At 39.8% G+C, this 15,604-nt stretch overlaps 1 protein-coding gene across 2 annotated transcripts in view; it reads right to left on the bottom strand.

Moving 5' to 3' along the window:
• Positions 1-947: 947 nt before the first annotated feature.
• Positions 948-15,604, bottom strand: part of sema3bl (sema domain, immunoglobulin domain (Ig), short basic domain, secreted, (semaphorin) 3bl) — a 65,223-nt gene continuing 50,566 nt past the window's right edge. Inside the window, exons 8-16 of one of the 2 annotated variants that reach the window (XM_053425266.1) lie at positions 14,803-14,917; positions 14,551-14,620; positions 13,939-14,083; positions 8,950-9,181; positions 8,719-8,810; positions 8,518-8,559; positions 8,190-8,415; positions 6,710-6,840; positions 948-5,306 (exon numbers count right to left, since the gene is read on the bottom strand). In XM_053425266.1, the coding sequence (XP_053281241.1) occupies positions 4,794-5,306; positions 6,710-6,840; positions 8,190-8,415; positions 8,518-8,559; positions 8,719-8,810; positions 8,950-9,181; positions 13,939-14,083; positions 14,551-14,620; positions 14,803-14,917 (1,566 nt within the window). In that variant the 3' untranslated portion in view covers positions 948-4,793. The remainder of the gene's footprint in view (positions 5,307-6,709; positions 6,841-8,189; positions 8,416-8,517; positions 8,560-8,718; positions 8,811-8,949; positions 9,182-13,938; positions 14,084-14,550; positions 14,621-14,802; positions 14,918-15,604) is intronic. The other variant, XM_053425267.1, reaches the window with a different exon arrangement.

Raw genomic sequence — 15,604 nt, 5'->3', positions numbered from 1 at the left:
TGCTACTGTTAGGAGCATGAGAAGCTGGGAGATGTGATAAAGAATCAAAAACTACCCAATGAAAGGTTTTACCTTGCTTCACATTCAGAAAGGGTCACGTACATGAGCATCCAAAATGGCAAAGTCAGTTCATTCCAATGCATTTGCCCTGATCAATGGATTTGCTCACGTTAAGGAGAATCAGTGAACAAACATTATTTCATTAACAACTTTGAGAACTAGAACCTTCTAACAAGGCTTGATCCAAACTAACAAAGGTGTTTATACAGTGTATGTGACCTTAGAACTGACATTCTGGAGTTTTTACGCAGGGCAAGGCGTGGGATCATTTGTGCGTGATTGTGGGTCTTTTTACACGTACTTCTTCACATCCGGGTGTGCAAACCAAATACGTTAATTATATATTTGAGCGTTTTCATGAGGTTGCAGTAATAGTCGCATTGCAGGTTTGTTTTTTATGAGATGGTCTGTTTAAGTGACAAGCAGCCATTGTTACTGCACATTTCCACAGATGTTACTACCCAATTATCCTCAGATCACACGCATGACCAGACCCAGTAACTGGCTAACCTAATGGGCCAAAATTGGGTCTGTAAATCTGCAATCACACACTCCCATATCTTCCTGCTAGTTTGAACACAAAAGCTCACAAATACCAGCAAGAGGTTTCGTGTTAAACTTACATGATCTGAATTCATTTTCTAACCCAGGTGTGCAGTCTGCTCGTTGTTGATTCAGTATTAAATAGAGCATGTCTTTCTTTCAGTGGGGTAAAAGCTATAGTTTATAAAAATGGCTCATTTCAGGCCGCTGTTGTTTGGTCTCTGTTTATCTCACTGGCGTCATTAGGCTTATCCATCCAGTACATCTCCCCCCCCCCCCCCCCGCCCCCCGACTCTGCAAATTTAAGTTATCTAAATCTTTAACATATTCAGTCAGGGACCATCTTTATGTTAGAAAATCAACTTTTATTGTTGTTAAACAGCATACAACTACACAGCATGCATGGTAGAAAGACACTTAAATAAAACATAAATACACACTTAAATTAGGCTCCTTGTGTGGGAGACCCCACAGCCAGCACACATTTCTTACAGTACAATAATAGGACATTACACCAAGATAATGTTCATTTCTGATTCAACCATGCTTACATCTTTTAACCTAATTTCTATATTGTATCTGGTGTTTTTCAGTAAAAAAAAAATCTGTACAGAAACCATGCTTGTTGAACCTGTCAAGTTCAAAATAATAACTCTAGTTTGTTAGTCAGACTGCGGCCAGAGTCGTGGAAGAATATTTAAAAAGTTCAAATGTTTTTATTGTAGTCTCTTCTTAAGGGTCTGGTCTCACATAAGCAAATATTTCAGAGACGAACCTTTGCCTTCCGGTTACTTTCAATCCGTGAGAGCGAGGAAGCGATTAAAACCTTTTCTTCCTGTGACCAAGCAAATCACGGCCTCGCATGGAGTTATGCTTCGGTGAACTCTGATCAGCGTTATTTGCTTTGCATTAAGTATATGTGATGCGGCTCTTATTCTACCACTGGCTGAACCTCCTGACTGCTTCCTGCAGAGCAGCCGTCAATGTCAGAGCCTGTGCACATTTTAATGAATTAGCTCAACAGAATCAGGAGGATCAGCTGATCAGTGAAATCGTCTGCTGTGGTTTAGCAGGACTAAAACACTTCCCCAGTTTAAAAAAAAGTACGACAACGTCCAAGAGTATTTGAATCCCTGACAAACAACACATCTATCAGCTGTCCTTATACATTATGCACTGTAAAATACTGCAGTTCAACATTAAGGCAAGACAAGTGCTTTAAATCCAAAAAACGTTAAACAAGAGAATTGAGAAACTGAACTGAACACAACTAGCTACAGAGGTAAATATATAAAACATCAGATGCAATACCACGACACAATTTGTACAAATGTACTTAAAATGCTTTTGATATTTAGTTAGGGATGGCTCTTTTTTTTTCCTGCTACTACTTATCGAACTTGTGTTATTGACTTCTCTAGCAAAAAGAGTGTCAGCTTTTATTTTGGTGGTTCCATCTCACAATGATTGTTGTTAAAGATACAATAAAATCTTTTCTAATCACAAGGGAATTTCAGGACCTAGAAACGCAGAAACTTAAACAAATCTGGTACCACCACCACAACATACAAATAATAGGTACGATTTTGTAATTATCTTTATAGACCAGAGCAGATTCCACAAAATTTTGATAAAATTAAACTATAATAAATGTTACAGAGAAAATGAATAGATTTCGTTTGTTTGTGTTTTGTATAAACCAGGGAGAATGTGTGTCTTTTTCATTCTCACTTCATTTTGATGAAATGGGGGATATTTAATTACAATTATTTAGAGTTGTAAAAACAGCATTCACAAGTTTCTCATAGTACCTTTATTTTAATCTCTCACTCCTTTCTTTGTTTCATCTCAGTTCCTCCTCTCGGCTCATTTGACCTCCTGAGAGGCCATTCGCCACAAAGGTCACAAAAAGTCACCAACTTCATAGGTGCAGCGTTGCTTGTTGGCTAGTTTTAAGAATATATATAGGGCTCATAGAAAAGATTTACCGTCCTCCATTAAATGATTTCACATGAGGTAACACATTGGCAGCCATTGGTCATCCTCCATTCTTTGGCTCCTACTGTACATGGTTACTTTCTGATTGTGTATGTAGCTGTTTTTAAATATATTTCAAACAACACATATAACTTCAGAACAGTTTATAATTGTTTATTATTGTTTTGTCTGTTCTTCCCTCCTTTAATAATATTTTTTATTATTTATTCTTCTATTCTCCATTTTTGGGGTGAAAGGTGGGGTTATATATGTTTTTAATATGTCGTCATATTAGGGGCCGGGGCCCACTACTTTCCTGCCTTATGACATTGCTGTGAGTGCTATGGTGCTTCCCTTGACTTGTGAAAATAACAAAAAAAGAACAGTTTATAATGGGAAACTGATGATTTTACAACTTGCACTAACAATAGTCATATCTCCCCTTATTCTAAACCAGTTTCTTTGCTTTTTCTTTATCCTTATTGTTCAGTCAAATCTTTTAAGTAAACGCTCTCTGTTCTGCTCCACCTGTACCTGTGGACAGGGAACCCTTATGTTTATTCTGTAACTGTGAAAAGTAATATTTCACAATAAAAACTGATGACAATAGTAAGGTGGATTATCATGTGTTCAAATCATGGACCCTACTTGAAACCAGTGTTTCCAAAGCAGAAAGAAAAGAAACATTAGTCATTACATTTGACCTTTCCTGTTCCCTCCACTGTCACTGGTAAGCTACAGCAGACAGAGGGACTGTGGGAAAGGGAGTTCAGTGGCTGATTAACATGTGAGGGGAGGTTAGTTAGTTTATCACCCAAATTATCATTACCCTTAACAATGAAATGTTACTGAAGATGTTGAAACATTATTCAACAGATCCAACCAAGGTTTCCCAAGAAAGTGAATATTGAGCATTGAGTGTGAGCTTTAGGTACATTCCAAGAGGGCGAATGGTATGAAAACCAAAAGCATGAAAACAAGCCTCTGTGAAATATGCCTCTAAGGTTCAGTGAGGAGGGATTGTGATCCCTAGATGGTGTTCAATGGAAAGCCACTGCAGTGAAAATAAATCAATGTGCATTTAATCTGTTGAACTATCAACATTCGTCTCATGGTAGCTTCCAGTCTGAGCTAGATGAGTTTATGTATTCAGTGTTATGGGTTAGTGGGATGTCAGTTTATGTAAGAGAGAAGAGAGAGAGTGAGTGTGTGTATGTGTGTTACAGAGTGTGTTAAATATGTGTGCTTCATTAGCTTCATTCGCCTTTAACCAATATACATCAGAGGCAGATGTGTCTTAGAATGAAATCACGCATAAGCATGACTTGTATAACTATGTCAAGAGCAGAACAAGCAAGGAGATATGGTCTGTTAGAGACAAAAGAGATTAATCCAGTGTGTGAAATGTCACCAATCTGGTTGTGAAGGGAAAAAAGGTAAATAATTGTGTGTGTCCAAACTGCATTTGACAAATTTGCTGTTCTGTATTCCGAAGATGCAAAGGTACAGTATGTAGATGTACCTTTCCTCTCCCTCCAAGCACCAGTTTTCAATTTAACTGGACCTTTACATTAAGAAAACTGCCTCGTGCAGCTTGAAGTCTCAGGAGACAATTAACACAATAATATGAGCCAACACACGGTTCATCAAAGAGTCAGCAAGGCTGCAAAAGCAGACATTAAACAGACCTTGCTCTTGGTAAAGTCAATCCACAGGCAAGCATACAGTTTTAAATCTGAGGTTTGTTAAGTGTTGAGGGTTTTCTCAGTGAAGATTGACTGGTATGAATAAAACAGTTCATGTAATTTCAAACGTATACTTGGGCAAAGTAGTGGGGGGGGGGCCTTGGTGATTAGGATTTTCAAATGTCATCCTCAGAGTGTATGTGAACGATTGTCTCTTATTTCCTCTTTATCTGTGTCACCATCTTCTCCGTTTCAGTTTGTGCAGACTTTTCAGACAACTGAACACTTGTCCTCTTTTGGGCTAAAGTCAAATCCAAGCTCAAGCATCAGACCTACACATTAACTGATTTCATAAAATCTATTCTGTTTGATGAAGGTTTAATGACCAGCAAAAGCTGAAAAACGGTTCTGATCTCCCATATTCTGAAAAATTCTAGTGCCAAAGCTTCAACTATGATGATGGTCTTGATACCCTTGTTCCACATTTTTTCTTGTCCTACTTTCGTATTCCCTCCCATATTGTCATCATTACTCGTCCCATGCACCCAGATCCCGCGGCGTCCGGTTCCGTTCTCCGGAGCTCTTGCTGCGAGCCTTCCTAGCACTCTCCTGTGCCTGCCGGTACTTCTCCAGCATGCTCTTGTGTTTCCTCCTCAGCTTGTCGTTGCACCACATCCTCTCGCAGTACTCCTCCACATGTGGCAGGTTTGACGGCCCAATCAGCTGCATGATATCTTTGAACCATGTGCGCGATTGGCCAATTTGGCTTGATGAGCCAGCCCTGGTGTATGAGCTGCACGGCATCCATGCTCTGTAGCCACTTGTAGATCTGTCTTTCAACGAGTCTGAGAGGCCGGCGTTGTCACGAGCCATGAGCTCGTCCACGGCCTCCCCCTGGAGGACTTGGAGGGTGAAGCGGGCCAGGGTCTGTGTGAAGCCGTGCTCCCGGGAGCGACAGATGTACACACCTTCATCTTGGCGGAAGAGACGACGGAACAGGAGACCCTGCTCTGTAGACATCACACGATCGTCTAACTTCACCTAAGGAAGCCAGAGAGAGACCTTTTACTTAACTTAACAATTGTCTCACATTATATTGTAATTGTCTATGATGTTTTATACATGAAAACAGCAACACATCAAAAATTGATTAAATAAAGTTACCATCCGAGTGTAATATTTAAAAATTTAAACTTAGTTGCTTCACTTACTCATTGTTAATGTCACAAAATCCATGTGCAGTTATCAATCTGAGACTCTTCGAATCAACATACATCCATTGAGAACCTTGGGGACATCTACGCCCCAACGATGAACTCTGTTTCAAAGTTATTAAGATTTCTTATTGTTACCATCTTGATACAAAATCAGAATCAGCTGAGCCTGTTCAGCAGTTGCCAGTGAGCATGATTGGCTTTTAACTGTTTAACATTCCCATGCAGTGCTCATGTGTGAAGGCATCTGCATCGTTATGTTTCTCCACTCATTGACTCATACTTGTCTGAAGATGTTCAAAAGCCTTTTGATCATATGAGAAATTATTTTAAGCAGTCAAGTGAATAACATGAATGCAGTAACAAATACAACTTTTAAAGCAAATCTAAATTATTCATGAAAGTATTAAATCTCTTTTTTTTTATTAAAGAATAAAAGATTGAAATCCACCAAACTCAGAGCTCAGGAACAGTCACTGTTAGTTTTAACTCTCTTTTCCTTCCTTTTACTCTCAATCTCTTTGTATTTTCTTTCCTTTTCCTGCCTCAACTATGTCTCCTTTGAACTTTTCTTTATCAACCTCCTACCTCCTCATCTCACTTATTCCATTCGTTTGGTGCCAACACAAACATGGCTGCCCTGTTAGCCAGAGTGGCAGCCACATGTTTATTTGCAGGGAAATGAGGAGGGGTGGTAATGCCTTAATTCTTGCATGGCTCACTGAGGTACTCACTTAAGCTTGAAAAAACATAACCTCAAACAGATGAAAAATTACTATGGGTGTGGGCACACATTCAGGACAACATAATTTTCAAAGAAGTAATTTGAAAAGGACTTTGCAACACCGTGCTGAAGTCACAGAGGTTGGTAGCGACTGAGTGACACCACAGCTTCCAGTGGCATGTGTTCCATGCTTGCAAAGAATCCACTGTTTATTCAAGAGTAAAAGAGCGGTTGTGCACTTTCCTTTGAAATATAACTGCTCAATTTCAACCATATGTCAAATGGCTGTCAAATGTGTCGGCCAAGTGCCAAATTCACTCACAAATCTCAGTGTTTCAGGCAGTAAGTCAGGCCACTGTTTGCCAGAAGTTTCATATCATCCATTGCCTGTCTCTCAAAACTTCCCCCGCCCCTTCTACCTCATCTATCAGAGATACACAGATTTTTTGATTTGCAGCAATAACATTTTCCTGATATTGATTTTGGCCATTTGCTTGCTGTCTTACCTCTTCCTTGTGGTCGTGCTGTTGAACTAACCAGGTTACAGTAGCCTGCGGAGAGCGAGGAACACACTCCAAGAAGGTGCTGTTGTTCTCAGTCCCATACACCACTCTGTCCTCCGTCATGTCAAGGTCTTCTGGTTGAAAGAGAGAGAATTAGGGAGGCTGTGTCTCTGCTAGTTTCAGACTTACACAGTTGTCATTTTCCGTCCAGTGCCAATAGCACAGCAAACGTACGTCCAACTGAATAGCCATTGCCATGTTGATCTAAATATGAGGTGCGGACAGGTGGATTGCTTGTATGCAATTGCACTTTTGACCATCAAAATAATTTCAGTGGTGAGTATTTAACTGTTATTTGGAGGCGGCACTATCTAGATAGTAATACAATAGGTCTATTTGACTACTTGTTACACACATTAAAGATGATATTCTCATGTGCAAACTGTAAAAAACGAGTCTTTTATTTTACCCAGCAAATCGGTCCTTACGTTAGCAATCCATCGCAATCTGGTGTATCATGATCGAATTTAAGGTGACTGTTGTTGGAGTTTTATTTCTGTTTTCTTGATCTTTAAATGTGCTGGTAGGAGAAAGACTTTGCTACAGGCAGTGACTGTCTGAGAAAGTGGAAATCTTACTCTAACAACATCCTGACACTTGGAACAAAGGAACCTTGTTGAACTCAGGTTCAACCAGAGACTTGAATGGAGGCATGTTTCATCACCTGCTCTCGGTTCCTACACTCAGGTGAGCAAACACAAATTCGACACCTTCACACCCCCATTTTTTACCTGCCTCTGTACAGCCTTGTTTCTCTCGTTTTTACCTTTGCTCACTTTATCCTATCCTCACCTCTGCATCACGTTAGTACATTTTCTACCACTTATGTGTCTTTCTTAGTGTGATAGTTGAGAAAGTTTTAGGTCACTTATACACATACTGGTTTTCATGTTACATGGGGACCAACATTTCGATCATCACTGGTGGGGACCAGTTTGAGGCATGAAAAAAATCTGGTATACACGAATGCCCACACTATTTTTCATTAAAAAAAAATGTCTCACAAAACCCAACGATATCTCATGTGAAATAAGTTCTAGGTTGTAGCAAAGTTAAAATGTACTTAACTGTGATTTACTGCACAACAAACAGCTTCAGATAAAAGGACTGACGTCTCACATTAACACTCTTTGCCTTTCATACTGAGAAAGAACTCTAAGGTGTTTATTTAAAATATGAAACTGCAGCCAGCTAACACAATGACTGAAAACGGGGGGGGGGGGAAACAGCTATAGTCTGGTGTAAAAAGTAAAAGTTGTGGTTTGACATTGAGGCTGGACATTTGGCTGGGTGCAGTCCAGACTCTCGCAGTCAGCAGGAGGTTGCCAGGAAACTATTTGGAACTGAAGGAAGTCAGAGGAAGTAGGCGAGTCCCGCATATTGAACAAAGAGGTCCCAGAAGATGAGAGGTAGTCACACTCACCACCCAGGTTCTGATCCACACACTGCAGAACAGGGTTTCCATGCCTGATGTCCTGCCTGCGGTAGCGTCGTTTGTTAACAGGCACATATCGTGCACATGATGAGCCATCCCAGGCGCAGTAAGGGTCTCTGGCCAGGCAGCACTCAGCACAGGCTTTTCCATAAGTCTCGCAGCGATGCAGCTTCACCTGCGCCACACCTGCCGGAGAGCCCACGTAAACGGCTTGCTGTTTAAAGGGAGGTGAGGATAAAAAGGGAATAAGGCATTAAGAAGATGATATTTAGTATATTGAGTTTGAAAGTAAGAAATTACAGTCATATCAACTTACCCTTTTTACGGATATATCCATGGATGTAACTGGAGTTGGAACCTGCAATAGTGAAAATAATTAAAGTTAGGTATTCCAAAATGTGAGAAAACGCCTTGAATATCTTGAGAGTGAATTCAAGGAGGATATTTCTTTGACAATGAGGAGACACGGAAGAGACGTGATTGACATGCATAAAGACCGAGACATGGTAAAACTTACTTTAAAGACCTGTAGCTCCTCCAGTGTGATCTCCTCTGTCTCTAGACTGTTTCCACCGTGCAGAGTGATAACCTTCAACACTGTACCAATGTCTGAAAGACAAAGAGACCCATTGTATGGTCCACATTTAGCCCCATGTTCTTAAATAATTATTTACTTCAATAACAATTTAACCAGTTTTCTGACCATTGATAAAGTTTCTGAATCTGGACAGGGATCACATGCACTTACCTGTGCCGATGAACATGACATCATACTGCCCGTCCTCCGCTTCCACCCGGTCCACCACAATTTGCTTAAGCTTGTAGGGGACATTGGCTTTAACGAGCACGGGTTGGCGCAGAGCTGGATACACCGGCCGCCACATCAGGGGGTGACTGCGGGCGAAGTGGAGCACTGAGTCAGGGAAATCCTTTGTGCTGCCGAACTCCCTGCCAGGCTGGTTGGTGATTTTACTGGGGCACTGAAGATAAGGAAGGGTGGATATGAAAGATGGAGGAACAAAGGGAGAAGAAGAGCATGGGAGAGAAAACTATTAAAACAGATTTGGGGTAAAATCCTTGGCTTGCAAATTGACAGTACTAGAAAAACATTAAACCAGACAAGGATAGATAGATGGATGTGATACAGAAGGAAAAGCTTAAAGCAACAGTCTTGGTATTTCCCATTTTATTATATTTCCAGCATTTTCCACCATTGCTTTCCAAACTACTCCCAATGACGGTCTTAAAGTCATCTCAAAGAACCATCAATATAATTTGTGTTGTGTTTAGAAAGTTTGGATCATCACTTTATCTGCATGTCGTCTCTAAAAACAATCGTCTCTTTATGTGTGACTGTAGTCATAATAAAATGTGCTCGTACTTGGCTGAGATGTTGTGTCACTCAAATAATTACAGGGGCTGAACTCTCTCCAAACGAAAGGAATTTACTCAAACCATATGACCTGTGACTTCACAAATGATTGAGATCAGTGATTCTTTGTGAAGCAGCCAAAGTCTTTGTCACGCAGTCTGCGCAGCAACTGTTTAACACATGTTTAACTGAAGCAGGGGTAAGAGGAAAAAGATGCCAACTGTTCAGAAGCAAATGGCTCTATTGTCTCTGCTGGTGGCAAAAAACACCATGAGTGATGTTTGTCTGGTCCTCCACTGAAAACAGATTTACTTCTTTCAGAACATTGCGTCTTCATTCATTGTTCTCTTGCACTTACTCTTCCTTTCATAAATAAAGGATGTTGTTACATGTTAAGGTTGATTTCTGGCACGTCATTAGGAAATACACAGGAGAGCTGCAGCTGTAGGCAAAACCAGATTTGATTGATCAGAGTCAGGCAAGACTCAAGCCTGTGTGTACTGCAAATTTATTTTACAAAATATCTCTGTCCGGACGAATACATACAAGCATGCCCGCTCAAATAGGTAGCGATAAAATCTCCACGAACAAACCGTCAAACACCAGAGAAGAAGGCTGTGGTCCAAGTAATATTGTACGCAGATGCATGTGAATGCAGTTATTGTGTTGCAGTGATGCTAATTTTAGGTGCAAACTTGTAAATAGACCTGGCAGTGCTCAGTAAACGTATAGAAACCAGTATATATCAGTCATCGTTGTAGTCGTTTCTTGTGCATGCTTATTACACAGAGCAATAGTGGGCAAAGTTAGATTTTTAAAAAATCTGGTTTTTAAAATTGATCAGGAATCTCCTTGAAGCTTTACTACTCCGTGCAAGTGGATGAGGATTTCACTCAAAGAAACAAAGGACGAATCAGGGGAGAACAGAGACCATATGATGTTTTGGGTTATACCTTAAGAGCCTCAAGAGAAACTCACCTGAGAAACAGATCATTACATGACGAGGCAGGTTTAGGACACAGAGGGATTTGGGTGAGAGAAGTTGTATCAGTAAAAAAAAAGTAGCAGTGACTGACTAAAATGAAAGCATATGTCAGAGTCATGAGGCAACTTTGGCAAATATGAATCAGGACAAAGAAATGGGACATTTAATTGAGATAGATCATCTTACACAGAAGAGAGCTGGCCATTTGATCATCTTATATGAGAAGGTTAAATATTTATATAGAACTTTTTTATTTGCTTGATATTGCTTTTCCAGAATGTATTTCCATATGGTATAAATACTGTTACTCTGCCTTATAACAACAGTAACGAATCCACACAATAGCCTTATAATGGTCTGGATTCAATTTCAGAGAAGGGACTTGAATTGTGCTGTGAGGTTACACTCAAATATGCAGAAACATTTTGATGTATAGAACATTCCTCTGAGAAGGCTTCACCACACAGCATCACGTTATTGCAGAGGATGTGGAATGTGCAAGCAAACCTGTGCTCAATTCTCAAACTCACTATCTTCAAATGCTTCCTGAACAAATACATTTGTTTGCAATTTGTTTTTAATGATAAGTGGTGCATAGATTGCGATGTATATAATTCAAAGGGGGAGTTCACGCATGCATGTGCTTCCCAATCTGTGGGGAATCTGTATGTAAAATCAACGTAATTGTTATGCATAAAGAAAAAAACGGAAAACGTGATCTTTTACACTTTCATTTTGGAACTGAAGAGACTATTTCTTTCCATGTATTTGTCAGATTTGCTCAACTTTCACACAGTTACACACTCTCTCATGCAGCTCCCCCGTGCACATCCTTGATATGTCAAGTTTTTTCAAAACCGCTCGCCACACTCCTCATTATCTGTTTGCACATAAAACCTGAACTGGAATAGCTCCAGAGTCTATTCTCAACTCATCCAAAGTTTTGCTGCAGCACCTCGACTGCTTTCAATTACCATCTAAGAGCCATGTGAGAATTAATCAGAGGGAGAAGGGGTGAGCACATTTGGCAGACAACTATTTGACTCCAGTGTCACTGTGGATGTGGATGTTACTCTTGTCTGTTTCTGTTTATGTGTGTTACAGGCTCGGTATGAAACGTGTTAGCCCTCCTTTGCTGCGTATAAGACGTTGATCCATTTCAACAAACATCCCCAGAACAGGAGAAGGAGATTGGCTGATATGCTGGGAAATGACTTTGCTCATTTCTACATGTACTGCACCTCCCTGACTGGGTTTCACTCATTTGCACTTGAGACAAAAACATTCTTTAAATCACCAAATATAGGATTATTCACTTACTGGTCATATTAAACAGAAACAGAGCACCACAATGATACCAGGGTTTTCTCTGACTAATAAAATATAATGTAGTCAGCTACAACATGACAATTAAGTATGTACATGTAAAAACTCTAAAGTAATGAAATGCGGGTATTGATATTATTGGGTTTCATAATGTTTGACATTTAAAAAAGTGTACTACAATATCAACATAATATTTTGGAAAGATAAGACTGCTTAAATGTTATTTTTTGTGTCTTTTATAAAAGAGAAACTATCAGATAGTTATGTTAATGAGTCATGAATGAATGAATGGATCACGGTTTCAAGATGTTTATCATCATATACTTGATAATAGTTGTTGTATGTGTATGCCATTGTGTTGCTGTAGAGTGGTGTATGTCATGTGCACAGCGTTAGCAGTAGCCTGATGGCTTGTGGGTAAAAACTGTCTCTGAACATGATGGTTTTGGTGAAACGTTGATTCACATTGGGTCTGAAGTCACCCTGGACATTCCCTGAACTGTGTTCTGACACAGTGCTTTGAGTGTCAGAACACATGTGAAAACATGTTGTTTTAAAATGTCAGTATGAATGACAGAGACCAGCAGAACAATACAACAAGGTACAGAGATGAATGAAATGCTGAGCCAAGGTCCTGGTAGGATTACTAAAGCTCTGGTAAATGTGTGATATCCCATCACTCAGTCTGTTACAGGATGAGTTCTGACACAAGTTTAAACAATGTACTCTGATATTTCAATCCAATACAAATGTCAAGGGACAATACAATCACAAAATGTCTCAAATAACTCTTTCAGAATTACTGAACTTTTATTTTCCAAACCTGGCTGAGGTTTGACAGGCGACTTAGGAGACATGATGGATCGGCATCATCAAGCTGAAATCTATATGAAATCCAGACAAATGGGACTTGAATGTTTAGTCTGGTGCATTTGAGACAGAAACAACAAACAACAATTAACTTTATCTTCTCCTTCCTCTTGTCTTTCCCTCTCTTCTTCCCATTGCCTACCCCCCACTCATCATCTCTTTTTCTTGCTTCCTCCATTTCCTCCTTCCTTCCCTCTTTCTCTCATTTTCAGGCCAAGACATTCCTGTTAATCAGGGAGTCAGTGGAGTGAAACCACAGAGGTGTCTGCTCTCTTCTCACATTATTCATATTCCTTCTGCCTCCATACTCTCTGCGTCTCTCTGCTAATGAGGGTGACGTGCTTGAGTGTGTGTGTGTGTGTGTGTGTGTGTGTGTGTGTGTGTGTGTGTGTGTGTGTGTGTGTGTTGCTTACACGTGTCTGTTTGTGTGTAGAAAGAGTCTGAATTTCAGTGATGTGGTTGAGAGAACATGACAGATCTCCGCTGAGAGCGTGGATGTAAACCAGAAGAAGGGTCTGCACTGTATACACTCACCACAGCTGCACCAGCACATACAATAGTTTACTTTACAGATATGGAAACTTCTTCACCTTTTTTAAGAGTTTTCATGACACACAGCTTTTTCTCTCCTGTGCACCGGCAAACAACCTGGGTCCAAGCAACAAGCTTTAAATGGTGCGTTCACACCAAACACGATGCAAATCCCTTGTGCGATGAGATTACAACATTAATGCAACGACCCAAGTAGATGTGACCCATCGCGAATCGTGCGTATGACGTGAATGTTGCGAACTTTACGTTTTACACTTCACTGAGGGAAGCATGACGCAATGTTGCAAAAACCAATCAGCGTTATTGGTCACAGTAAATTATCAATCGTTATCAGTGACATACAGTATATCTAATCATAATGTAGTAGCAACTAATTCTAAAAGTCTAGTCAACTCTGAAACAACTAAATAAATACATGATCTTTTTTTCCAATTTGTGAGACCCAATCTTGTTTATTCAATTATAAATCATTCTGGACATCCATTAATTAATGTTGTTGATTATTGTTTATGAAGTATCATAATTTTGAGGCTAGGATATACAGTATACAATATCTTCTAATAGTGTTGCCAAGCACACACATTTATTAAGCTGTATATACTGTTGGCTACACAAGTTGAAAAATCACTCACCACCCCTGGTCTGGGATATGGGACTCTGCCTTCATAAGCACCCCACTGGTAGTCGGGACCCTCTTTATGAGCGAAGGGGCCGTTGAAGGCTTCTCTGATGTCAGCCATACGGTAAACACACACAGCAAATCCCTGGAACACATTGCTGTGGAGGAGAAAAAAGAGAGATGTCAACAAATGACTTCAACATTTTTGTTTCGATACTTTACAAGAAATGTGAGAGTCTGAGACAAAAGAGGATGAAAAAGGAAATACATATTGAAAAAGAGAGGATAGAAATTGAAAGAGTAGTCGGTCACATTGTGTCTTTGAAATCGAATCGCAATAACGTCATCGTTGGATTGAGGTTAATGAATTTTTAACTGGTTTCAGATCCCACATCACCTCAAACCATCATTGTTATTAACCCTGTCTGCAGAATCGACAGGGGGGGTTCACGTTCGTGTCACCGCACAGAGAACAAAAATTCAACCGGCAACACACGATTCTCAGCTGATGCCAAATTTTTTTTTAAGTCAGAGCGGAGAAACACAAAAAAATCCACGAAAAACCTTGAATCAATAGATTATTTTCTTTGGATATAAAACACATATGAAGATAATGTGGATTTACCTGATACTGCTAAAGATTGCATACACATCTGGGTTCCTCTCATCCTTAGTCCTCAGGAGGAAAATATCCTCTGTTTTACAGAACAAGAGAATGCCAGTTAATGTGTGTGTGTGTGTGTGTGTGTGTGTGTGTGTGTGTGTGTGTGTGTGTGTGTGTGTGTGTGTGTGTGTGTGTACACAAGAAACACTGATGCAAGTTACTGCATGTGTGTCTTTACAAAATAATATTTGAACAGACTTGTGTGTATCTTACCCAGTTGGTTGAAGTGTGTGTCGATGCCATGGGGTCCTGGTACAGAACAAACCAGTCTGGCTTTGATGAAGGTACTCCACTTGTTCACCAGCACTCTCTGGCCTCCAACATCGTTCTGATAAAAAAAAGGATTAAAACCTATAAAACACAGCTGCAGATTCATTTTCAAATCCAATTTTTTTATTGTTTTGGCTCTGTACTTAATGTTCTAGATGAAAGGAAAAATCCTGAAACAATCAGAGGTGAATGGTAACTGTGTTTATATTGTATATACAGTATATTCATGATACCTTACATGGAAATCTTCGTTGTGTGTGTGTATGTCAACAATGATAAGAAAATTGGCTTCCTGGCAAGTATCACCACAAGGGAAACTTGATGAATGAAAACTGTTTAGATTTGCCTCAGGGAGAAAAATAAAGCTGAGGGGGAAATGCTATAACATATGTACTTGGAGAGAAGGAGAGACAGATGGAGAGAAAGCAGGGGAACAGAGATGGAGACCAGGTTGAAAGAAGGTTATCATTTTGTCTTAGAAGTTTGTGTAAACTTTTCTGGCAGAATCAAAAGTCTCTGAGGAAATGCAGCCATCTGCTTGTAGCGTTGTAAGCACACCTGCGATTGTGTGCGCTGAAGACAATGCATTATAAAGTTATAGTACACAGCAGATGGGGATTATGGTTGGGAAATTTGAAGGCTGTTTGCAATTTGCACGTTGAAAGAATTCATATAATTCTGAATATTACGATGCCTTTACAGGCTTTTGGGAAAATGTAAATATTTGATTGACACAGACATTTGT

This window comes from Pleuronectes platessa, chromosome 6 (assembly GCF_947347685.1).
Source record: "Pleuronectes platessa chromosome 6, fPlePla1.1, whole genome shotgun sequence".
Taxonomy (NCBI): Eukaryota; Metazoa; Chordata; class Actinopteri; order Pleuronectiformes; family Pleuronectidae; genus Pleuronectes; species Pleuronectes platessa.
This window is presented reverse-complemented; position numbering and strand designations above follow the sequence as displayed.